Raw genomic sequence first — 25,989 nt, 5'->3', positions numbered from 1 at the left:
CAATGTCCCTGATGTCCCCGATGTCCCCAATTCCCCAATCCCCCAATATCCCCAAGGTCCCCAGTGTCCCCAAATCCCCAATGTCCCCAGTATCTCCAATGTCCCCAATATCCCCAATCCCCCCAAATCCCCAATGTCTCCAAATCCCCAATGCCTCCAATGTCCCCAATGTCCCCAATATCTCCAATATCCCCCATGTCCCCAATTCCCAATGTCCCCAATGTCCCCAAATCCCCCATGTCCCCAATGTCCCCAAATCCCCAATGTCCAAATCCCCATGTCCCCAATGTCCCCAAATCCCCAATGTCCCCAATGTCCCCAAATCCCCCATGTCCCCAATGTCCCCAAATCCCCCATGTCCCCAATGTCCCCAATGTCCCTGATGTCCCCAATGTCCCCAAATCCCCGATGTCCCCAATCCCCCCGATGTCCCCAATGTCCCCAAATCCCCAACATCCCCAAATCCCCGATGTCCCCGATGTCCCACCGGATCTTGCGCAGATGTCCCACGTCTGGGTTGATCTCGTTGAATTTCTGCACCAACTTCCAGAGGGTGACAACCAGGATGACAGCGTTGACCTGGGGACAGCGGGGACAGCAGGGGACAGCAGGGACAATGGAGACATTGGGGACATTGGAGATATTGGGGACAGTGGGGACAATGGGGACAATGGGGACATTGGGGGGGTTGACAGGTGACAATGGAGGGACAGGAGGTTGATGGGACGGTGACACTGGTGGCACTGGGGTGACAGCAGTGACAGGGAGGTGACATGGTGGTGACAATGGTGACAGGGAGGTGACAGTGAGGTGACAGGGAGGTGACACAGAGGTGGCACTGAGGTGACACTGAGGTGACACAGGTGACACAGGTGACACAGAGCTGGCACTGAGGTGACACAGGTGACACAGAGCTGGCACTGAGGTGGCACTGGGGTGACACAGGTGACAGGGAGGTGACACGGAGGTGACACAGGTGACCCAGAGGTGGCACTGAGGTGACACAGAGCTGGCACTGAGGTGACACAGGTGACACAGAGGTGCCACTGAGGTGGCACTGGGGTGACACAGGTGGCACAGAGGTGGCACTGAGGTGACACACAGGTGACACAGGTGGCACTGAGGTGACACGGAGGTGACACAGAGGTGGCACTGAGGTGACACAGGTGACACAGGTGACCCAGAGGTGCCACTGAGGTGACATAGAGGTGACACAGGTGACACTGGTGGCACTGGGGTGACAGAGGTGGCACTGGGGTGACACAGGTGACACAGGTGGCACAGAGGTGACACAGGTGACAGGGAGGTGACACGGAGGTGACACAGAGCTGGCACTGAGGTGACACAGGTGACCCAGAGGTGGCACTGAGGTGGCACTGGGGTGACACAGGTGGCACAGAGGTGACACACAGGTGACACACAGGTGACACTGGTGGCACTGGGGTGACACGGAGGTGACACAGGTGACACACAGGTGACACAGAGGTGACACTGAGGTGACACAGGTGACAGAGGTGACACAGGTGACACAGGTGACCCACAGGTGACACCGAGCTCTCACCGCGCTGATGACAATGACAGGACCCTGGAAGCTCCAGCGGAAACCTCGAGCCAGGGAGAGCCAGCAACTGGGAACGGGAAATGGGCAAACTGGGAGGGACTGGGAGGGACTGGGAATGGGAAATGGGCAAACTGGGAGCACTGGGATGGACTGGGAGGGACTGGGAATGGAACTGGGATGGACTGGGATGGACTGGGAATAGAACTGGGAGGGACTGGGAATGGGAAATGGGGCACTGGGAATGGGAACTGGGGAACTGGGAGGGACTGGGATTGAGAAATGGGCAAACTGGGAGGGACTGGGTATGGAACTGAGAATGGGAAATGGGGAACTGGGAGGGACTGGGAATGGAACTGGGAGGGAGTGGGAGGGACTGGGATGGACTGGGAATAGAACTGGGAGAGACTGGAAGGAACTGGGAGGGACTGGGAATGGGAACTGGGGAACTGGGAGGCACTGGGATGGACTGGGAATGGAACTGGGAGGGACTGGGAGGAACTGGGAAGGACTGGGATTGGGAAACCGGGGAACTGGGAGCACTGGGAGGGACTGGGAGTCTCCCCCCATTCATTATCCATCACTAGTGATCACTATTGATCACTATTGGTTATCGATCACTATTGGTTATTGATCAGTATTGATCAGTATCCCCCCCGTCACTCACTATTGGTCTGTCCCAAACCCCTGTGGGTTCACAGCCGCGGCCAGTGCCACTATCAGCACCGGGGGGGTGTAGCCCATGGCCAGCAGGTGCTGCTATCGCTATCGATCACTGTGGTTATTGATCACTATTGGTTATTGATCACTATCAGTATCCCCCCGTCACTCACTATTGGTCTGTCCCAAACCCCTGTGGGTTCACAGCCACGGCCAGTGCCACGATGAGCGCCGGGGGGATGTAGCCCATGGCCAGCAGGTGCTGCTATCGCTATTGATCACTGTGGTTATTGATCACTATTGGTTATTGATCACTATCAGTATCCCCCTGTCACTCACTATTGGTCTGTCCCAAACCCCCAAGGGTTCACAGCCGCGGCCAGTGCCACGATGAGCGCCGGGGGGGTGTAGCCCATGGCCAGCAGGTGCTGCTATCGCTATTGATCACTGTGGTTATTGATCACTATTGGTTATTGATCACTATCAGTATCCCCCTGTCACTCACTATTGGTCTGTCCCAAACCCCCAAGGGTTCACAGCCGCGGCCAGTGCCACGATGAGCGCCGGGGGGGTGTAGCCCATGGCCAGCAGGTGCTTTGGCCGCAGCCAGGCCGGAGGGAACACTCTGACCAGCAGGATGTACAGGTGGAGCCCCTGCAGGGCCATCCAGGTGAACGCCGACAGGTAGGACAGGTGCAGGATGACAGCAACGGCCGTGCAGGTCACCTGTGGGGACATCAGGGACATCGGGGACATTGGGGACATCAGGGGTGTTAGAAACTTCGGGGACATTGGGGACATTGGGGACATTATGGACATTATGGACATTGGGGACACTGGGCAGTCCCTGCAGAGCCATCCAGGTGAACGCCGACAGGTAGGACAGGTGGAGAATGACAGCAACGGCCGTGCAGGTGACCTGTGGGGACATTGGGACACTGGGGACACAGGGGACACAGGGGACACAGGGCAGTCCCTGCAGGGCCATCCAGGTGAACGCCGACAGGTAGGACAGGTGCAGGATCACTGCCACCGCCCTGCAGGTCACCTGTGGGGACATCGGGGACATTGGGGGTGTTGGGGACATTGGGGATATTAGGGACATTGGGGACATTGGTGACATTGGGGACAATGGGGACATCAGGGACATCAGGGACATTGGGGACACTGAGGGTATTAGAGACATTGGGGACATTGGGGACATTGGGGACAGTGGGGACATTGGGGACATTGGGGACATTGGGGACAATGGGGACATTGGGGACATTGGGGACATTGGGATATTGAGGGCGTTAAGACACTTTGGGGACACTGGGGACACTGGGGACATTGGGGACACTGGTGACACAGTGCAGCCCCTGCACCTCTCAGGAGCCGCAGGTGGAAGATCACAGCCTGGGGACACACAGGTGACAAACGACCCCAAATCCCCCCAAACGACCCCAAATGATCCCAAATTCCCCTAAACCCCCTGAAATGACCCCAAAACTCCAATTTTTGAGTCAAAAAAGACCCAAAAATACCTGATTTTGGGCGCTGTTGAACCTGAGCTCACCTGTAATCCCTCTGAATGACACCAAATGTCCCCGAAATGACCCCAAATTCCCCCGAAATGACCCCAAGTGACCCCAAATGACCCCAAATCCCCCCAAAACGACCCCAAATCCCCCAAAAATACCGGATTTTGGGCGCTGTCGATGCCCAGCAGGAAGGTGAGGTGTCCCCTGAGCTCACCTGTAATCCTCTGAATGACCCCAAATCCCCCCAGACAACCCCAAATCTTCCCCAAAACGACCCCAAATCCTCCCGAAATGACCCCAAATGATCCCAAATCCCCCAAAATCCCCCAGAATCCCCCAAATACCGGATTTTGGGCACTATTGATGCCCAGCAGGAAGGTGAGGTGTCCCCTGAGCTCACCTGTAATCCTCTGAATGACCCCAAATCCAACTCAAATCCCCCCAAAACGACCCCAAATCCTCCCGAAATGACCCCAAATCACCCCAAACGACCCCAAATCCCCCAAAAATACCGGATTTTGGGCACTATCGATGCCCAGCAGGAAGGTGAGGTGTCCCACCAGCAGGCTGAGGCTCAGGTGGAGCTGCAGAGTCGCCCTGAGCTCACCCAGAGCTCTGCAGAGAGCGAAGGTGACAACCGACACCCCCAGGGCCACCAGGGACACCCCCAGGGCCACCTGCGTCACCAGGTCCAGCAGCCAGTGGTCCTGTGGGGGACAGGGACAGGTTGGGGACAAGCTGGGACCACCAGGGACACCCCCAGGGTCACCCCAGGGTCACCAAAGCCACCCCAGGGCCACCAGGGACACCCCCAGGGCCACCTGCGCCACCAGGTCCAGCAGCCAGTGGTCCTGTGGGGGACAGGGACAGGCTGGGGACATCCTGGGACCACCAGGGACACCCCCAGGGCCACCTCTGGGTCACCGTGACACCCCCAGGGTCACCCCAGAGTCACCCTGAGACCCCCCAGGGCCACCTAGAGTCACATCAAGGTCACCAAAGTCACCCCAGGGTCACCCTGAGAGCCCCAGGGCCACCAGGGACACCCCCAGGGCCACCAGGGACACCCCCAGGGCCACCTGTGCCACCAGGTCCAGCAGCCAGTGGTCCTAAATGGGGACAGGGACAGGTTGGGGACATCCTGGGACCACCAGGGCCACCTGGGACACCCCCAGGGCCACCAGGGCCAGCAGCCAGTGGTCCTAAAGGGGGACAGGGACATCCTGAGAGTCACCTAGAGTCACCTCAGGGCCACCAAAGCCACCCCGGGGCCACCTAGAGTCACTCCTGAGAGCCCCAGGGCCACCTGGGTCACCTCCAGGGCCACCTCTGGGACCTTCTTGAGACCCTCAGGGCCACCAAAGCCACCACTGAGAGTCCCAGGGCCACCAGGGACACCCCCAGGGCCACCAAAGCCACCAGGTCCAGCAGCCAGTGGTCCTAAAGGGGGACAGGGACATCCTGAGAGTCACCTCAAGGTCACCTCAGGGTCACCAAAGCCACCCCAGGATCACCTAGAGTCACTCCTGAGAGCCCCAGGGCCACCAGGGACACCCCCAGGGCCACCTGTGCCACCAGGTCCAGCAGCCAGTGGTCCTATGGGGGACAGGGACAGGTTGGGGACATCCTGGGACCACCAGGGACACCCCCAGGGCCACCCCAGGGACCTTCTCAGGACCCCCAGGGCCACCAGGGACATCCCCAGGGTCACCTTTGGGACCTTCTGGAGACCCTCAGGGCCACCTGGGCCACCACTGAGAGCCTCAGGGCCACCAGGGCCAGGAGCAGGAAGGTTTTGGGGACATTTTTGGGGTGATTTTGGGATATTTTTAGGATATTTTCAGGACATTTTTGGGGTGATTTTTGGGGTTTCTCAGCTCACCTGGATCTCGTTAAAAGCCAGCAGAACAGCAAAACTCCTCAGGTGATTTTGGGGAGATTTTGGGATGATTTTGGGATATTTTCGGTGCAGTTTTTGGGATATTTTTAGTACATTTTTGGCATATTTTTGGGATTTTTTTAGGGATGTGTTTGGGATATATTTAGGATATTTTTGGGATTTTTTCAGGATATTTCAGGATTTTTCAGGGATGTGTTTGGGATATTTTCAGGATATTTTTGGAGGTATTTCAGGACATTTTTAGGGCATTCTTGGGGTGATTTCAGGACATTTTTAGGATATTTTTGGGGGTTATTTCAGGACATTTTTGGTGCAGTTTTTGGGATATTTTTGGGATTTTTTAGGGATGTGTTTGGGATATTTTCAGGATATTTTTGGGGTTATCTCAGGATATTTTCAGGACATTTTTGGGGTGATTTTTGGGGTTTCTCAGCTCACCTGGATCTCGTTAAAAGGCAGCAGAACAGCAAAACTCCTCAGGTGATTTTGGGTGATTTTTGGTGTATTTTTTGGGATTTTTTGGGATATTTCCGGGATTTTTTAGGGATGTGTTTGGGATATTTTCAGGACATTTTTAGGACATTTTTGGGGAGATTTTGGGGTTTCTCAGCTCACCTGGATCTCATTAAAAGCCAGCAGAACAGCGAAACTCCTCAGGTGATTTTGGGGAGATTTTGGGATGATTTTGGGATATTTTCGGTGCAGTTTTTGGGATATTTTTAGTACATTTTTGGGGTATTTTTCGGGATTTTTTAGGGATGTGTTTGGGATATTTTTAGGACATTTTTGGGGTGATTTTTGGGCTTCTCAGCTCACCTGGATCTCGTTAAAAGCCAGCAGAACAGCGAAACTCCTCAGGTGATTTTGGGTGATTTTTGGTGTATTTTTCGGGATTTTTGGGATATTTTTTACAACACTTTAGGTACATTTTTGGGGTGATTTCAGGACATTTTCAGGACATTTTTGGGGTGATTTTGGGGTTTCTCAGCTCACCTGGATCTCGTTAAAAGGCAGCAGAACAGCAAAACTCCTCAGGTGATTTTGGGATGATTTTGGGATATTTTTGGGATTTTTTTCGGGATTTTTTCAGGATGTGTTTGGGATATTTTTAGGATATCTTTGGGGTGTTTTCAGGATATTTTCAGGATATTTTTGGAGGTATTTCAGGATATTTTCAGGATATTTTTGGGGTTATTTCAGGATATTTTTAGGGCATTTTTGGGGTTATTTCAGGATATTTTTAGGATATTTTTGGGGTTATTTCAGGACATTTTTGGTGCAGTTTTTGGGATATTTTCAGGATTTTTTGGGGATATTTTTAGGATATTTTTGGGGTGATTTCAGGGCATTTTTGGGGTGATTTTGGGCTATTTTTGGTGCAGTTTTTGGCATACTTTTCATACATTTTTGGGGTGATTTCAGGATATTTTTGGGACATTTTTGGGGTGATTTTGGGGTTTCTCAGCTCACCTGGATCTCGTTAAAAGCCAGCAGAACAGCAAAACTCCTCAGGTGATTTTGGGATATTTTTGGTGCATTTTTTGGGATTTTTTTGGGATGTGTTTGGGATATTTTTAGGATATTTTCAGGATATTTTTAGGATATTTTTGGGGTTATTTCAGGACATTTTTGGTGCAGTTTTTGGGATATTTTCAGGATATTTTTGGGGTTATCTCAGGATGTTTTCAGGACATTTTTGGGGTGATTTTTGGGCTTCTCAGCTCACCTGGATCTCGTTAAAAGCCAGCAGAACAGCAAAACTCCTCAGGTGATTTTGAGATATTTTTGGTGTATTTTTCGGGATTTTTGGGATATTTTTTACAACACTTTAGGGACATTTTTGGGGTGACTTCAGGACATTTTCAGGACATTTTTGGGGTGATTTTGGGGTTTCTCAGCTCACCTGGATCTCGTTGAACGCCAGCAGAACAGCAAAACTGGTCAGGTGGTCACAGACGCACACAGTGACCATTTCGGATTCCCCAATTTCGGATTCCCCAATTTTGGGATCCCCAAATTTCGGGGTCTCCTCCCGGCAGCCCCTCGTGTCCCAAAGCCTCTCCCTCGTGTCCCAAAAGGCGCAGAGGATTTTCCCTCCCAATTTGGGGTCCTGGGGGGAAAAAAAAAAGGGTTTTTTGGGTCCTTTTCGGGGTTTTTTTTAGGGCATTTTTTGGGATCTTTGTTGGGGTTTTTTTTTGGGCTCCCCCTGCCTTTTTTAGGGTATTATTTTGGGGTCTTTATCCCCTTTTTTGGGGTATTTTTCTCCTTTTTTGGGGTATTTTTTGGGGTCTTTATCCCCTTTTTGGGGTATTTTTTGGGGTCTTTATCCCCTTTTTTAGGGTATTTTTTTGGGGGTCTTTATCCCCTTTTTTGGGGTATTTTTTTGGGTCTTTATCCCCTTTTTTAGGGTATTTTTTGGGGGGTCTTTATCCCCTTTTTAGGGGTATTTTTTTGGGTCTTTATCCCCTTTTTTAGGGGTATTTTTTTGGGGTCCCCTCTCATTTTTTGGGCTCCCCTCCCCATTTTTTGAAGTTTTTCCCCATTTCCCCCCATTCTTTGAGGTTCTCTCCCCATTTTTTGAGGTTTTCTCCCCATTTTTCAAGGTTCCCTTCCCATTTTTTCAAGTTTTTTCCCCATTTCTGCCCATTTTTTGAGGATTTTCCCCCATTTTTTGAGCTTTTCTCCCCATTTTTGAGGTTTTTTTTCCCCTTTCTCCACTTTTCTCCCCATTTCTCAAGGTTTTCTCCCCATTTCGCGAGGTTTTTTCCCCATTTCTCCAGTTTTCTCCCCATTTTTTGAGGATTTTTCCCCATTTTTTGAGGTTTTCTCCCCATTTTTCAAGGTTTTTTTCCCCCTTTCTCCACTTTTCTCCCCATTTTTTGAGCTTTTTTTAGTTTTTTCCCCATTTTTTGAGTTTTTTCGCCATTTTTTGGAGTTTTTTCCCCATTTTTTTGCGTTTTTCCCCCATTTCTCAAGGTTTTTTCCCCATTTTTTTGCAGTTTTTCCCCATTTTTTTCCATTTTTTCCCCCATTTCTCCCCTTTTTTCCCCCCATTTCCAGCTCCCACTGACCGGCACTTCATGCCTGAAGCTCAGTGTCACCTCCGGGGTCCCCCTGGGTGCCACCCTGGTGACAAAGGCGGTGGCCACGGGTGACAAAACGCGGTAGGAGTTGAAGGTCCTGCCCCGGCGGGGGGGAGGGGGAGGCAGAGACCCCCAACCCCCCCAGAGCACTCGGGGGGCTTCCTGGAGAGCCTGGGGGAGCCCTGGGAGGGTCAGCAGGGCCACCAGGGCCAGCCCTGGGGACAGGGAAAGATTGGGGACAATCTGAGCAAAATCCGATCAAAACAGCCCTAAAATAGCCCCAAAAAAATCCCTCTTAAAATTCACCAAAATCCACCCCAAAATGAGCCCAAAATCCCCCCTGGGGCCACCAGGGCCAGCCCTGGGGACACAGAAAAATTGGGGACAATCTGAGCAAAATCCGATCAAAACAGCCCTAAAATAGCCCAAAAAAATCCCTCTTAAAATTCCCCCAAATCCACCCCAAAATGGCCCCAAAATGAGCCCAAAAACAGCCCCAAAATGGCCCAAAATCCACCCTGAAATTACCCCAAATCACCCCTAAAGTGACCCTAAAATTCTCTCCAAAATGAGCCCAAAATGTCCCAAAAATTCTCCCCAAAATCCCCCTGGGGCCACCAGGGCCAGTCCTGGGGACACACAGAAACTGGGGACAATCTGAGCAAAATCTGACCTGAAATGAGCTAAAAATGGTCCTGAAATAGCCAAAAAATCCCATGTAAAATTCCCCAAAATCCACCCCAAAATGGCCCCAAAAGGTTCCCAAAATGTCCCAAAAATTGAGGCATTTTGGTTAAAATGGGACCTGAAATGAGCTAAAAATGGCCCAAAAATCCCCCTGAAAATTCCCCAAAATCCACCCCAAAAAGAGCCCAAAATCCACCCCAAATCACCCCCAAAATGATCCCAAAAATGAGCCCAAAATCCCCCCTGGGGCCACCAGGGCCAGCCCTGGGGACACCGAGAGATTGGGGACAATCTGAGCAAAATCTGATCAAAATAGCCCTAAAATAGCCCCAAAAAATCCCTCTTAAAATTCACCAAAATCCACCCCAAAATGAGCCCAAAATCCACCCAAAATGAGCCCAAAATCCCCCCTGGGGCCACCAGGGCCAGCCCTGGGGACACTGAGAGATTGGGGACAATCCGGTTAAAATGTGACCTGAAATGAGCTAAAAATGGCCCAAAAATCCCCCTGAAAATTCCCCAAAATCCCCCCAAAATGAGCCCAAAATCCACCCCAAATCACCCCCAAAATGATCCCAAAAATGATCCCAAAATCCCCCCTGGGGCCACCAGGGCCAGCCCTGGGGACACCGAGAGATTGGGGACAATCTGAGCAAAATCTGACCTGAAATGAGCCAAAAATCTGCAGAAATGAGCCCCAAAAATTTCCCCAAAATCCACCCGAAAATGGCCCCAAAATGATCCAAAACCAGCCCCAAAATAGCCCAAAAATCCCACTTAAAATTCCCTAAAACCCACCCCAAAACGGCCCCAAAATGAGCCCAAAATTACCCCAAAATGGCCCCAAAATGGTCCCAAAAATCAACTCCAAAATGACCCCAAAATCCCCCCAGAATGACCTCAAAAATCCTCCAGCAATGATCCCAAAATTCCCCGAAAACGACTCAAAAATCTCCAGAAATCATCCCAAAATGTGCCCTGAAATAACTTAAAAATAGCCCTAAAATGACCCAAAAAATTCCCCTTAAAATTACCCAAAATCCACCCCAAAATGGCCCCAAAATGAGCCAGAAATCATCCCCAAAGTGACTCAAAAATATCCAGAAATGAGCCCAAAATCTGCCCTGAAATGAGCTAAAAATGGTCCTGAAATGGCAAAAAAAAATCCCCCTGAAAATTCCCCAAAATCCATACAAAATCTGCCCCGAAATGATCCAAAAATAGCCCCAAAATAACCCAAAAATGTCCCAAAAATGAGCCCAAAATCCCCCTGGGGCCACCAGGGCCAGCCCTGGGGACACAGAAAAATTGGGGACAATGGGGTTAAAATGGGACCTGAAATGAGCTAAAAATCTGCAGAAATGAGCCCCAAAAATTTCCCAAAATCCACCCCAAAATGTCCCAAAAATGAGCCCAAAAATTAAAAATTAAAAAGCCCAAAATCCCCCCTGAGGCCACCAGGGCCAGCCCTGGGGACACCGAGAAATTGGGGACAATCCGGTTAAAATCGGACCTGAAATGAGCTAAAAATGGCCCAAAAATCCCCCTGAAAATTCCCCAAAATCCACCCCAAAAAGAGCCCAAAATCCACCCCAAATCACCCCCAAAATGATCCCAAAAATGAGCCCAAAATCGCCCCTGGGGCCACCAGGGCCAGCCCTGGGGACACAGAAAAATTGGGGACAATCTGAGCAAAATCTGACCTGAAATGAGCTAAAAATCTGCAGAAATGAGCCCCAAAAATTTCCCCAAAATCCACCCCAAAATGGCCCCAAAATGATCCAAAAATAGCCCCAAAATGGCCCCAAAATCCCACTTAAAATTCCCCAAAATGAGCTGAAAAATGTCCCCAATGTCCCCAATGTCCCCAACATCCCCAATGTCCCCAATGTCCCCACTGTTCCCAAATCCCCAATGTCCCCAATGTCCCCAAAATGTCCCCAATGTCCCCAATGATGTCCCCAAGGTCCCCAATGTCCCCAATGTCCCCAAATGTCCCCAGTGTCCCCAGTGTCCCCAATGTCCCCAAAGTGTCCCCAAATCCCCAGTGTCCCCAATGTCCCCAAAGTGTCCCCAATGTCCCCACTGTTCCCAAATCCCCAATGTCCCCAAATCCCCAAATGTCCCCATCGATGTCCCCAATGTCCCCATCGATGTCCCCAGCGTCACTCACCGCTGTCCCCATCCAGTGCCACCTCCGCTGGCACCTCCAGCTGCACCTTGGGGACACTCAGGGTCACCGGGGAGGGGGGGAGAGAGCGGGACACTGCCAGGGACAGAGCTGGGGACAAAGTGATGTCATTAATGTCACCTCTATGTGACATGTGTGACACCTCAGAGACACTGCCAGGGACAGAGCTGGGGACAAAGTGATGTCATTAATGTCACCTCTATGTGACATGTGTGACACCCTGGGGACACTGGGACACTGCCAGGGACAGAGCTGGGGACAAAGTGACAATGATAGTGTCACCCTGGGGACATCAGTGACAGCCCAGGGACACTGCCAGGGACAGAGCTGGGGACAGAGTGACAATGACAGTGACACCTTGGGGACACTGGGACACTGCGGGACACTGCCAGGGACAGAGCTGGGGACAAGGGACAATGATAGTGACACCTTGGGGACATCAGTGACACCTCAGGGACACTGCCAGGGACAGAGCTGGGGACAAAGGGACATCAGTGTCACCTCTGTGTGACAGTGCCACCTCCCCAGGGACACTGCCAGGGACAGAGCTGGGGACAAAGTGACATCAGTGTCACCTCTATGTGACATCTGTGACACCCTTGGGGACATCAGTGACACCCCAGGGACACTGGGACACATTTCTGGGGTTACCTGCCCTCTGGGAGGTGACATTGGTGACACTGGTGACATTGGTGACAATCCCAGGTGACAATGACATCCTGGCCGCAATGGTTTTTAGGGTTTTTGGGAGTTTTTTGGTGATTTTGGGGTTTTTAGGGTTTTTTTGGGGTGGTTTTTGGGTTTTTTTGGGGTCCTGAAGCTGTTTCTGGGGTTACCTGCCTTCTGGGAGGTGACAGAGGTGACATTGGTGACAATCCCGGGTGACATTCTGGCCGCAGTTGTTCTTGGGGTGCTTTTTAGGGCTGTTTTTAGGGGTTTTTGGGGCGATTTTGGAGATTTTTGGGGTGGTTTTTGGGGTTTTTTGGGGTCCCGAGTCCATTTTCGGGATGTTTTTCGGGTTACCTGCCCTCTGGGAGGTGACATTTGTGACAATCCCAGGTGACATTCTGGCCGCAGTGGTTTTTGGGGCACTTTTTGGGGTTTTTTTGGGTGTTTTTGGGGTGATTTTTGGGGTTTTTAGGGGTTTTTTGGGGTGGTTTTTGGGGTTTTTTGGGGTCCTGAAGCTGTTTCTGGGGTTACCTGCCCTCTGGGAGGTGACACTGGTGACACTGGAAGGTGACAATGACATCCTGGCCACAGTGGTTCTTAGGGTTTTTCGGATGTTTTCTGGGGTTTTAGGGGTGATTTTTTTGGTTTTTAGGGTTTTTTTGGGATGGTTTTTGGGTTTTTTTGGGGTCCTGAAGCTGTTTTTGGGGTTACCTGCCCTCTGGGAGGTGACAGAGGTGACATTGGTGACAATCCCAGGTGACATCCTGGCCGCAGTTGTTCTTGGGGTGGTTTTTAGGTGTTTTTTGGGCAGTTTTTAGGGTTTTTTGGGGTGGTTTTTGGGGTTTTTTGGGGTCCCAAGTCCATTTTTGGGGTGATTTTTAGGTTACCTGCCCTCTGGGAGGTGACACTGGTGACAATCCCGGGTGACAATGACATCCTGGCCGCAGTGGTTTTTAGGGTTTTTTTGGTGATTTTTGGGGTTTTTAGGGTTGTTTTGGGGTTTTTTGGGGTGCTGAGTCCGTTTTTGGGATGTTTTTTGGGTTACCTGCCCTCTGGGAGGTGACACTGGAGGGTGACAGTGACATCCTGGCCGCAGCCTCTCTGCCCAAAGCCTCGGCAGTTTTTTGGGATGATTTTTGGGCTTTTTGGGATGTTTTCTGGTTTTTTTGGGGTGTTTTTTGGGGTTTTTTTGGATGGATTTTGGGGTTTTTTGGGGTCCCGAGTCCATTTCTGGGGTTACCTGCCCTCTGGGAGGTGACACTGGTGACATTGGTGACATTGGTGACAATCCCAGGTGACATCCTGGCCACAGTTGTTCTTGGGGTGCTTTTTAGGGCTGTTTTTAGGGGTTTTTGGGGCGATTTTGGGTTTTTTTGGGGTGGTTTTTGGGGTTTTTTGGGGTCCCAAGTCCATTTTTGGGGTGATTTTTGGGTTACCTGCCCTCTGGGAGGTGACACTGGTGACACTGGAGGGTGACAGTGACATCCTGGCCGCAGTGGTTTTTGGGATTTTTGGGATCCCAAGAGTGTTTTTAGGGTTTTTTGGGGCGATTTTGGGTTTTTTTGGGATGGTTTTTGGGGTTTTTTGGGGTCCCAAGTCCATTTTCGGGATGTTTTTGGGGTTACCTGCCCTCTGGGAGGTGACACTGGTGACAATCCCGGGTGACAGTGACATCCTGGCCGCAGCCTCTCTGCCCAAAGCCTCGGCAGTTTCCAGCAGAGCCGAGAGCCGAGCCAGCCGGACCTGAGTGGGAACTGCGGCCTGGGGGAGCCCCAGGGACACCTCCAGGAGGGACAGCAGCTCCTGGGGACCCCAAAATTGGGGACATGAAATTCCCAAAAACATTCCCAAAAAATTCCCAAAAAATTCCCAAAAAAAATCCAAAAAAATTGACCCAAAAATCCCAAAATTGACCCCAAAATCCACCCAGGGACACCTCCAGGAGGGACAGCAGCTCCTGGGGACCCCAAAATTGGGGACATGAAATTCCCAAAAACATTCCCAAAAAAATTCCCAAAAAAATCCCCAAAAAATTCCCAAAAAATCCCCCAAAAAATCCCAGAAATCACCCTAAAAACCTCCAAAATGACCCCAAAATGACCCCAAAATCCACCCAGGGACACCTCCAGGAGGGACAGCAGCTCCTGGGGACCCCAAAAAAAGAGAGATGAGAATCCTAAAAAATCCCCAAAAAATTCCCAAAAAATTCCCCAAAAAAATCCCCAAAAATTAAAAAAAAATCAACCCAAAAAATTTTTTAAAAATCCCAAAATTGACCCAAAATGGCCCCAAAATCCACCCAGGGACACCTCCAGGAGGGACAGCAGCTCCTGGGGAACCCAAATTAGAGAGGTGAGAATCCTAAAAAAATCCCCAAAAAACCCCCAAAAAATTCCCAAAAAATCCCCAAAAAAATCCCCAAAAAATCCCAAAATAGCCCAAAATGGCCCCAAAATCCCCCAAATATCACCAGATTTCCCCAAATTCCCCAAATTCCCCAAAATCTCCAAATTTCCCCAAATTCCCCCCAAAAAATCTCCCAAAATCCACAAATTTCCCAAAATCCAAAAAAATCCCCAAATTCCCCCAAATTCCCCCAAAATCCCCAAATTTCCCCAAAATCCATAAAATCCACAAATTCCTCCAAATTTCCCCAAAATCCCAAAATTCCCCCAAATTTCCCAAAATTCCCCTAAATTTCCCCAAAATCCCCAAATTTCCCAAAAATCCCAAAAAATACCCAAATTCACCCAAAATCCACAAAATCTCCAAAATCCCCAAATTCCCAAAAATCCCAAAAATCCCAAAACATCCCCAAATTCCCCCAAAATCCCCAAATTCACCCAAAATCCCCAAAATCTCCCCAAAATCCACAAATTTCCCAATTTGCCCCAAAATCCCCAAATTTCCCCAAAATCTCCCCAAAAATTTCCCTAAAATTTCCCATAAAAACCCCAAATTTCCCCAAAAATCCCAAATTCCCCCAAACCTTCAGGACACTCTGAGGATCTCTTCCTCCTCTCAGTTCTCCCGAAATTCTCTCCAAAATCAACCCCAAATTGCAGCTCTGGGCAGAGAAATCCCAAAATTCGGGATTTGCACCCAAAATTTGGGATTTCTGATCCAAAATTTGGGATTTCTGATCCAAAATTTGGGATTTTCTACCCAAAATTTGGGATTTCCCACCCAGAATTCGATTTTTTCCCCCCAAAATTTAGGATTTTGCCCCCAAAATTTGGGATTATCACCCAAAATTTAGGATTTCCCACCCAAATTTAGGATTCTCACCCAAAATTTGGGATTTGCACCCAAAATTTGGGATTTCCCATCTAGAATTTGATTTTTTCCAGCCAATATTTGGGATTTCCCACCCAAAATTTAGGATTTCCCATTTAAAATTTGGGATTTCCCACCCTAAATTTGAGATTTGTCACCAAAATTTAGGATTTCCCACCCAAAATTTAGGGTTTTCCCTCCAAAATTCGAGATTTCCCACCCAAAATTCGATTTTTTCCACCCAATATTTGGGGTTTCCGACCCAAATTTAGCATTTCCCACCCAAAATTTAGGATTTCCCACCCAAAATTTGGGATTTTCCACCCAAAACTCGAGTTTTCCCACCCAAAATTTAGGATTTCTTATCCCAAATTTAGGATTTCCCATCCAAAATTTGCGATTTTCCCCCCAAAATTTAGCATTTCCCACCCAAAATTCGAGTTTTTCCCCCCAAAATTTAGGATTTTCCCCCAAACTTTAGGATTTTCCCCCTAAATTCCATTTTTTTTCCACCCACATTTAGGATTTCCCACCCAAAATTTATGATTTTCACCCAAAATTTAGGATTTCCCACCCAAAATTTAGGGTTTTCCCTCCAAAATATAGGATTTCCCACCCAAAATTCGGGATTTCTTATCCAAAATTTAGGGGTTTCCCTCCAAATCTGGGATTTCCCACCCAAAATTTGGGATTTTCCACCCAAAATTTAGGATTTTGCCCCCAAAATTCAGGATTTCCCACCCAAAATTAGATTTTTTCCACCCAAAATTTGGGGTTTCCCACCCAAAATTCGAGTTTTCACCCCAAAATTTTAGGATTTTCCCCCAAAATTTTGGGATTTTCTCTCACCTTCTCCTCCCCGCACACCTCCGGAGGCACCGGAACCGCTGGGGGCGTGGCCAGGAGTGGGCGTGGTCAGAGTGGGCGTGGTCAGAAAATGGGCGTGGTCAAACCAACCCCGCCCCCAAAAAATTTCAGGGAATTTTGGGGTTTTTAAGGTAATTTTTTAGGTATTTTTGGGATTTTTTGGGAGATTTTTACGTTAATTTTTGGGTGAATTTGGGGAATTTTTGGGGATTTTTTTAGGGAACTTTTGGGGATTTTTGGGGATTTTTGGGGATTTTTGGGGATTTTTGGGGAAATTTTGGGGATTTTTGGGGGATTTTGGGGGAAATTTGGGGATTTTGGGGGATTTTGGGGGTTTCGGGGGATTTTTTGGGAATTTTTGGGGATTTTTGGGGATTTTTGGGGGATTTGGGAACTTTGGGGGAATTTGTGGGAATTTGGGGGATTTTGGGGATTTTGGGGAATTTGATTTTGGGGATTTTTGGGGGTTTTTGGGATGAATTTTTTGGGGATTTGGGGGAATTTTGGGTGAATTTGGGGATTTTTTGGGGGAATTTTGGGGAATTGTTGGTCGATTTTGGGGAATTTTGGGGAATTTGTTGGGGGATTTTAGGGGTTTTGGGGAATTTGGGGGATTTTGGGATTTTTTGGGGAGTTTTTGGGGTGAATTTTAGGGATTTTTTGGGGCACATTTTTCGTATTTTCACGCAGTTTTTGTGATCTTCACGCAGTTTTTTGGGATTTTTTTGGGGGTTTTTTTTGGGATTTCGGGACAATTTGGGGAGGGGTCTCACCTGGGCAGCCCTCGGGCCCGGGGGGTGAATTTGGGGTGATTTTGGGGTAAATTTTGGGATTTTGGGGCAGATTTTGGGTATTTTTGCGCTATTTTTTCCATATTTTGGGTATTTTCGGGTGGATTTTTTTGGGGTTTTTTTTGGGGATTTTCAGGTAAATTTGGGGAGGGGTCTCACCTGGGCAGCCCTCGGGCCCGGGGGGTCCCTTGCCGGGGGGGGGACAGTGACACTCGAAGCTCCCGGGGGTGTTGAGGCACAAAGAGCCCCCCTGGCATCGCCCCTCCCCCCCCGGCTGGCACTCGTCGATATCTGGGGGGAGGGGAGAGGTGGGGGAGGGGAAAAAAGGGGGGGAGACCCCTCCCCAAATTGGGGAGAGACCCCCCCGGAAGTGGGGAGAGATCCCCCCAAAAAAAAAACCAAAAACAAAAACCAAAAAAAAAACCCAAAAAAAAAAACCAAAAAAAAAAACCCAAAAAAAAAAACCAAAAAAAAAAACCCAAAAAAAAAAAACCCAAAAAAAAAAACCAAAAAAAAAAACCCAAAAAAAAAAACAAAAAAACCCCCCCCAAAAAACCCCCCCAAAAACCCCCAAATTTGGGGGAGAAAATCCCAAAATTTGGGGAAGAAAATCCCAAAATTTGGGGGAGAAAGTCCTAAAAATGGGAGAAAAAAATCCCAAAAAATGGGGAAGAAATTCCTAAAAATTGGGGGAAAAGCTCCCAAAAATGGGACAAAAATAACCAAAAAATTGAGGGGAGACCCCTCCCCAAATTGAGGAGAGATCCCCAAAATTTGGGAGAAATCCCCCTGAAAATTGGGGAGAAAATCCCAAAATTTGGGGGAGAAATTCCTAAATTTGGGGAAGAAATTCCCCAAAAAATGGGGGGAAAAGCTCCCAAAAATGGGACAAAAATTAAAAAAAAAAGAGGGGAGACTCTTCCCCAAATTGGGGAGAGACCCCCAAAATTTGGGAGAAATCCCCCCAAAATTTGGGGAGAAAATCCCAAAAATTGGGGGAGAAATTCCTAAAAATACGGAGGAGAAACTCCGAAAAATGGGGCAGAAATTCCCAAAAAATGGGGGAAAAACGCCAAAAAAATTGGGGAGAAATTCCCCAAAAATGAGGGGGAGAGACCCCCCGGAATTGGGGAGAGATCCCCGAAATTTGGGGAGAAAATCCCAAAATTAGGAGAGAAAATCCTAAAAATTGGGGAGAAAATCCAAAAAATTGGGAGAGAAAATCCCAAAATTTGGGAGAGAAATTCCTAAAATTTGGGGGAGAAAATCCCAAAAATTTGGGGGAGAAAATCCCAAAAACTGGGGGAGAAAAATCCCAAAATTTGGGGTTTCCCTGGGGGAATTTTTGGGGTTTTCTGGGGAGATTTTGGGGTTTTTTGGGGGAGATTTTGGGGTTTCCTGAGGGAATTTTCTGGGGAGGATTTTGGGATTTCCTTTGGGATTCCTTGGAGGATTTTGGGGTTTTTTGGGGGTTTTTTTTGGGGTTTCCTGAGGGGATTTTTGGGGAGATTTTGGGGTTAATTTTGGGGTTTCCTTTGGGGTTTTCTTGGGCAATTTTGGGGTTTTCTGAGGAGGGATTTTGAGGTTTCTGGAGGGAATTTTGGGGTTTTTCTAGGGACAATTTTGGGGTTTTTTGGGGGTTTTTGGGGTCTCACCCTCCCACTCCAGCCCGGGGGTCTCTGGGGGCATTTTTGGGGTTCCTGGGGTGATTTTTGGGGCCATTTTTGGGGAAATTTTGGGGGATTTGAGGTAATTTTGGGGTAATTTTTTTGGGGTAATTTGGGGGTTTTTTGGGTTAATTTTGGGGTTTTTGGGGGTCTCTCACCCTCCCACTCTAGCCCGGGGGTCTCTGGGGGAATTTGGGGTTTCCTTTGGGGTTTTTTGGGGATTCCTGAAGCGATTTTTGGGGGAAATTCGGGGTTTCCTGAGGGGGATTTTTTTTGATTTTTGGGGTTTTTTCTGGGTAATTTTGAGGGTAATTTTGGGGTTTTTTTTGGGGGTTTTTGGGGTCTCACCCTCACACTCCATCCCAGGGGTCTCTGGGGGGATTTTGGGGTCCCTGGGGGGCATTTTTGGGGTTTCTGGGGCAGTTTTTGGGGTTTTCTGAGGGGATTTTTTTGGGGATTTTGGGGATTTTTTTGGAATTTGGGTTGTTTTTTTGGGGTAATTTTTGGGGTTTTTTTGGGGTCTCACCCTCGCACTCCATCCCGGGGGTCTCTGGGGGGATTTTGGGGCAATTTTTGGGGGGAATTTGGGGCAATTTTTTTGGGATTTTTTTTGGGATTTTTGGGGGATTTTTTGGGGATTTTTTTGGGATTTTTTTGGAATTTGGGGTAATTTTTTGGGGTTTTTTTGGGGTCTCACCCTCACACTCCAGCCTGGGGGTCTCTGGGGGGATTTTGGGGTCCCTGGGGGGCATTTTTTAGGTTTCTGGGGCAGTTTTTGGGGTTTTCTGAGGGGATTTTTTGGGGATTTTTTTGGAATTTGGGTTGTTTTTTGGGGTTTTTTTGGGGTCTCACCCTCGCACTCCAGCCCGGGGGTCTCGCTGCCGTTCCTGGGGGTCTCCGTGCCCAATTTGGGTCGGTAACCATGGTTACAAACACACCCAAACCCTCCCTCGGTGTTCTCACAGCTCTGCAGGGGGGGGCAGGGCGGCTGCCCCTCTCCCACACACTCGTTGATGTCTGAAAAACCAGTTCAAACCAGTTCAAACCAGTTCAAACCAGTAAAAATCAGATAAACCAGTTCATCCCAGTGCTGCCCCTCCCCCACACACTCGTTGATGTCTGAAAAACCAGGAAAAACCAGTAAAAAACACTTAAACCAGTAAAAACCAGTTAAACCGGTTAAAACCAGTAAAAACCAGTAAAAACCAGTAAAAACCAGTAAAAACCAGTCCATCCCGGCTGCCCCTCCCCCACACACTCATTGATGTATGAAAAACCAGTTAAAACCAGTTAAAACCAGTTTAGACCAGTAAAAACCAGTAAAAACCAGTTAAACCAGTATAAACCAGTTCAGACCAGTTTGGACCAGTCCAAACCAGTACAAACCAGTCCAAACCAGTATAACCAGTTTCTCACCCTCACAGCGCTGCTCCCAGGGTTTCTCCATTTCCCACGGAGGTCCCTCAAATCCATCCCAGTATAAACCAGTCCATTCCCAGTATAAACCAGTTTAGCCAGTATAAACCAGTCCAAACCAGTATAAACCAGTACAAACCAGTATAAACCAGTATAAACCAGTCTCACCCTCACAGCGCTGCTCCCAGGGTTTCTCAATCTCCCACGGAGGTCCCTCAAATCCGGTTGCACATTCACAGTGAGTCTCGTTGTGCCGTTTGGGGCAAAAAGGATCTCCTGAGACCCAAAAACACCCAAATTCAGCCCAAAATTCATCCCAAAAATCATCCTGAAATCCCCAAAAATTCAGCCCAAAACCACCCAAATTCAACCCAAAATTCATCCCAAAAATCAAAAAAATTCATCCCAAAAATCATCCCAAAAATCGTCCCAAAAATCCCCAAAATTCAGTCCTGAAATCCCCAAAATTCAGCCCAAAATCCCCGAAATTCACCCCAAAAATTCATCCCAAAAATCACAAAATTCATCCTGAAATTCACCCCAAAATCCCCAAAATTCACCCCAAAAATTTCATCCCAAAAATTCACCCCAAAATCCCCAAAATTCACTCCAAAAATTCACCCCAAAATCCCTGAAAGTCACCCAAAAATTCACCCTGAAATCCCCAAAACTCACTCCAAAAATTCATCCCAAAAGTTCACCCTGAAATCTGGAAATTCACCCCGAAATTCATCCTGAAATCCCCAAAATTCATCCCAAAAATCACCCCAAAAATTCACCCCAAAATTCCCAAAATTCATCTCAAAAATTCACCCCAAAATCCCCGAAATTCAACCCAAAATTCATCCCAGAGATTCACCAAGAAATCCCAAAAATTCATCCCAAAAATCCCCAAAATTCATCCCAAAAATTCATCCCAAAATTCATCCCGAAATCCCCAAAATTCATCCCAAAAATCACAAAATTCGCCCCAAATATTTACCCCAAAATCCCCAAAATTCATCCCAAAAATTCACCAAGAAATCCCCAAAATTTGCCCCAAAATCCCCAAAATTCACCACAAAATCCACCGGAAACACCCAAATTCCCCCCAAAAAATCCCAAATTCCCCCAAAATTCAGCCCAAATTCACCTCAAAAACCCCAAATTCCCCCCAAAGTACCCAAATTCTTTCCATTTCCGCCCCCAAAATCCACCCGAAACCCCCAAATTCTTTCCCCAAAACCCCCAAATTCCCCCCAAAACCTCCCCAACCCCCCAAATCTCCCAAAAACCCAATTTTCCCCAAAGCACCCAAATTCTCTCCATTTCTCCCCAAAACCCCAAAATTCCCCAAAAAATCCACCCAAAACCCCAAATTCCCCCAAAACCCAAATTCCCCCCAAAACCCCAAATCCTCCAAAACCCAAATCTCCCCAAAACCCCAACCCTCAACCCACCCCAAAAACCCCAAACCTCCCAAAACCCCCAAATTCCCAAACACCCAATCCCCAAAACCCAAATCTCCCAAATCTCCCCAAAAACCTCCAAGCCCTAAAACACCAAATCCCCAAAAACCCCAAAAACATCCAAATCTCCCAATTTCCCTAAAATCCCAAAAACCCCAAATTCTCCCCCCCCCAAATCCCCCAAAATCCCAAATTTCCAAAACTCTCCATTTCCGCCCCCAAATCAAAACCCAAATTCCTCCCAAAACCCCCAAATTCCCCCTAAAACCTCCCCAACCCCCCAAAATCTACCCAAAACACCCAAATCTCCCCAATTTCCCCCAAAACATCCTAAATCCTCCAAAACCCCAAATTCCCCCAAAATTCGCCCAAAACCACCCATTTCCACCCCCAAAACCCCAAATTTCCCTCCTCACTTCTCCCCAAAACCCCAATTTTCCCCACAAAACCCCCAAATTCTCCCAGAAACCTCCCCAACCCCCAAATGTCCCCAACCCCAAAAAAACCCCAATCCCAAAACCCTCAAAAGTACCCAAATTCTCTCCATTTCCACCCCAAAAACCCCCAAAAACCCAAATTCCCCCAAACCACCCAAATCCTCCCCCAAAATCCACCCGAAACCCCAAAATTCTCCCCAAATCCCCCAAAAACCCCAAATTTCCCCCAAAAGCACCCAAATTCTCTCCATTCCCCCCAAACCCCACAAACCCCCAAATTCCCAAAAACCCCAAATTCTCTCCCAAAACTCCCCAAATCCCCTCCCCAAAACTCCCAAATTCCTCAAAAAACACCCCAAACAAATCCCCCCAAACCCCAAAATTCACCCCAAAAACCCAAATTCCCCCAAAACCCCAAATTTTCCCCAAAAAGTACCCAAATTCTCATTTCCGCCCTCAAAATCCAAAACCCCAAATTGCCCCAAAAAACCCCAAATCCCCAAAAACCCCAATTTCAAAAGCACCCAAATTCTCTCCATTTCTGCCCCAAAACCCCAAATTTTCCCCAAAAAGCACCCAAATTCTCTCCATTTCCGCCCCCAAAACCCCCAAATTTCCCCCAAAACCTCCCCATCCCCCCCAAATCTCCCCCAGAACCCCAAAAAAAACCCCAAAATCTCACCTCGGGCGGGGGGGGAGGGGCGCAGAGCGACCAGGAGGAACCAAAATAACCCTGCGGGGGGGGGAGGGGCGGAAGTGGGGGAGGAGGTGAGAAATTTGGGGAGGTTTGGGGAGATTTTGGGGGGGTTGGGGGAGATTTTGGGGGGGTTGGGGGAGATTTTGGGATTTTGGGGAGAATTTGGGGAGATTTTGGGGATTCTTGGGGATTTTGGGGAGATTTTTTGGGGATTTTTGGAGATTATTTTGGGGATTTTTAAGATTTTTCTGGGGGATTTTTGGGGATTTTGGGGAGATTTTGGGGAAGATTTTGGAGATTTTTGGGGAGATTTTTGGGATGAATTTTGGGGATTTTTGGGGAGATTTTTGGGATGAATTTTGGGGATTTTTGGGGAGATTTTTGGGATGAATTTTGGGGATTTTTGGGGAGATTTTTGGGGTTTGGGGGATTTGGGGGAGAATTTGGGGATTTTGAGAGATTTTGGGGGATTTGGGATTTGGGGGATTTTGAGATTTTTTGGGAGATTTTGGGGATTTCGGAGATTTTTTGGGATGAATTTTGGGGAGATTTTTGGGGATTTTTGGGGATTTTTGGAGAATTTGAGGGTTTTGGGGGATTTGGGGGAGATTTTGGGTATTTTTGGGGAGATTTTGGGGAGATTTTTGGGGATTTTGGGGAGATTTGGGGATTTTGGGGAGATTTTGGGCAGAATCACTTCAAAAAAACCCCAAAAATTAGGGAAATCACCCCAAAATTAAGGAGAAACACCCCATAAAACCCCAAAATTAGCGGAAATCATCCCAAAAAAAACCCCAAATTTAGTGAAAATCACCCCAAAAAACCCCAAAATAGGGAAAATCACCCCAAAAAAAACCCCAAAATTTGGGAAATCATCCCCAAAAACCCCAAAATTAGGTAAAATCATCCCCAAAAAAACCCAAAATTTGGGAAATCTCCCAAAAACCCCCAAAATTAGTGAAAATCATCCCAAAATTAGGGAATTCATCCCCAAAAAACCCCCAAAATTAGGAAAAATCACCCCAAAAAACCCCCAAAATTAGGGAAAATCAACCCAAAACTCCCCAAAAATAGTGAAAATCAACCCAAAACTCCCCAAAAATAGTGAAAATCATCCCAAAATCAGGGAAATAATCCCAAAAAACCCCAAATTTAGGGAAAATCACCCCAAAAAAACCCCAAAATCAGGGTGTGGCCCAACCGGAAGTGTCGCCCCTCCCCCACCCCGCCCCTCCCCCCACTTCCCTCCGAGCGTGGGAAAGAGGAAGTGGGGGGAGGGGCGGGGGGACCCCAAAAAATTGGGGGGATTTGGGGGAATTTTGGGGATTTTTGGAGGATTTTGGGGCTTTCTTGGGGAGGATTTTTTGGGGAGATTTTGGGGTTTTTTGGGGAGAAATTTTGGGGTTTTTGGGGAGATTTTTGGGGTTTTTTTGGGAGAATTTTTGGGTTTTTTTGGGATTTTTGGGTTTTTTGGGGTTTTTTTGGGATTTTTTTGGGAGGATTTTGGGGGATTTTGGGGTTTTGGGGTTTTTTTGGGGTTTTTGGGAGAGGATTTGGGTGATTTGGGGGATTTTGGGGTTTGGGATGAGGAGGAGTTTGGGGTTTTTGGGATTTTGGGGGATTTTTGGGGATTTGGGGGATTTTGGGGTTTTTGGGGGATTGGTTTTTTGGGAGGATTTTGTTTTTTGGGGGAGGTTTTGGGGTTTTTCAGAGATTTTGGGGTTTTTGGGATTTTGGGGGATTTTGGATTTTGGGGTTTTTGGGTTTTTTGGGGAGATTTCAGGCTTTTTTGGGGAGGATTTTGAGGTTTTGGGAGGATTTTGGGGTTTTTTGGGTCCTAACTACCAACCCCACTCCCCAAATTTGGGGAAACTGAGGCACGGGGGAGGGGAAAAACCGTTATTTGGGGTTTTTGGGTTTTTTTGGGGGGATTTGGAGGATTTTGGGAGGATTTTGGGATTTTTGGGAGATTTGTGTTTGGGAGGATTTTTGGGAATTTGGGGGATTTTTTGGAATTTGGGGGTTTTGGGGTTTTTGGGTTTTGGAATTTTTTAGGGGATTTGGGGTTTTTTTGGGAGGATTTTGGGGTTTTCGGGGAGATTTTCGGGGTGATTTTGGGGGATTTTGGGCTTTTTTTGGAGAGGATTTTGGGGTTTTTTTGGAGGTTTTTGGGGTTTTTTTAGTGACGCACTTTAGGATTTTTTTCAGGGCGATTTTTTGGGGTCATTTTTCCGGATTTCGGGGAGGTTTTGTGGATCCCGAGTGGCTTTTTGGGGAAATTTTGGGGGAATTTTGGAACTTTTTGGAAATCCCAGGAAGTTTCTCGAGCGCATTTCGGAGCCAATTTGGGGTTTTTTGGGGGATTTTTTGGGGTTTTTTTAGGGTTAGGGTTTGGAGGTCCCGAGCGGCTTTTCGGGGAGATATTTGGGTTATTTTGGGGTTTTTTGGGGGATTTTTGGGGCAATTTAGGGAGTTTTTTGGGAAATTTTAGGTTCCCAGGAAGTTTTTCGGGTGCATTTCCGAGTAAATTTGGGGTTTTTTGGGGAATTTTTGGGGTTTTTTTGCGATTGGGGATTTGGGGGATCCAGGATTAGTTTCCGGAAGGGATTTGGGTCATTTTTGGGAGTTTTCTGGGGCAATTTAGGGAGTTTTTGGGGAAGTTTTAGTTTCCCAGGAAGTTTTTCGGGCGGATTTCGGAGCAAATTTGGGCTTTTTTTGGGGATTTTTTGGGGTTTTTTTAGGATTGGGAATTTGGGGGATCCAGGATTAGTTTCCCGGAAGGGATTCGGGTCATTTTTGGGAGTTTTTTTGGGGTAAATTTGGGGGAATTTGGGGAATTTTCGGGGGTTTCGCTCTCACCGACTTTCCCGGCGTTTCCCATCGCGCGCTGGGGGCGTGGCCTGAGTGGGCGTGGCTAAATGGGCGTGGTCAGAGCCACGAGGCCACGCCCACTCTGGGTCCCAGGGTCCCCTGAGCCCTTTGGTGGCCCCAGGGTGGCTCTTGGTGGCCCAAATGTCCCCACGGTGGCCAAAAATGACCCTTTGGTGGCCGAAATGTCACCTTGGTGGCCAAAAGTGACCCTTTGGTGGCCAAAAGTGGCCCTTTGGTGGCCTCTGGGGACA

General features: G+C 48.2%; 1 protein-coding gene and 1 long non-coding RNA gene across 8 annotated transcripts; both read right to left on the bottom strand.

Annotated features, from left to right (window-relative positions):
• Positions 1-536: 536 nt before the first annotated feature.
• Positions 537-25,795, bottom strand: LOC146422694 (adhesion G protein-coupled receptor E5-like). 7 transcript variants are annotated; one of them, XM_085046132.1, is made up of 15 exons: positions 25,727-25,795; positions 22,853-22,903; positions 20,454-20,561; positions 19,722-19,886; positions 17,362-17,493; positions 16,394-16,431; positions 15,258-15,335; positions 13,894-14,071; positions 11,582-11,689; positions 8,710-8,936; positions 7,542-7,748; positions 4,251-4,445; positions 2,558-2,944; positions 1,562-1,628; positions 537-579 (listed from the first exon to the last, which is right to left on the bottom strand). In XM_085046132.1, the coding sequence occupies exons 1-13, from the start codon at positions 25,746-25,748 to the stop codon at positions 2,723-2,725; spliced, it is 1,731 nt and encodes a 576-aa protein (XP_084902258.1). In that variant the 5' UTR covers positions 25,749-25,795; the 3' UTR covers positions 537-579; positions 1,562-1,628; positions 2,558-2,722. The 7 variants fall into 7 exon arrangements, with proteins under 7 accessions (XP_084902258.1, XP_084902260.1, XP_084902261.1 ...); XM_085046134.1 differs by lacking the exons at positions 537-579; positions 1,562-1,628; positions 2,558-2,944; positions 4,251-4,445 and adding exons at positions 4,485-4,651; positions 4,776-4,879; positions 5,263-5,334; XM_085046135.1 differs by lacking the exons at positions 537-579; positions 1,562-1,628; positions 2,558-2,944; positions 4,251-4,445 and adding exons at positions 4,485-4,651; positions 4,797-4,879; positions 5,263-5,334.
• On the bottom strand, positions 3,048-3,982 carry LOC146422695 (uncharacterized). Its single transcript, XR_014848070.1, has 3 exons — positions 3,897-3,982; positions 3,367-3,741; positions 3,048-3,156 (listed from the first exon to the last, which is right to left on the bottom strand). It is a non-coding gene; the product is annotated as an uncharacterized LOC146422695 (long non-coding RNA).
• Positions 25,796-25,989: the final 194 nt, after the last annotated feature.

The sequence above is a fragment of the Lichenostomus cassidix genome, unplaced genomic scaffold, assembly GCF_008360975.1.
Source record: "Lichenostomus cassidix isolate B80296 unplaced genomic scaffold, HeHo_3.0 HiC_scaffold_39, whole genome shotgun sequence".
Classification (NCBI taxonomy): Eukaryota; Metazoa; Chordata; class Aves; order Passeriformes; family Meliphagidae; genus Lichenostomus; species Lichenostomus cassidix.
The sequence above is the reverse complement of the archived record's forward strand: the minus strand, read 5'-3'. Positions and strand labels throughout refer to the sequence as shown.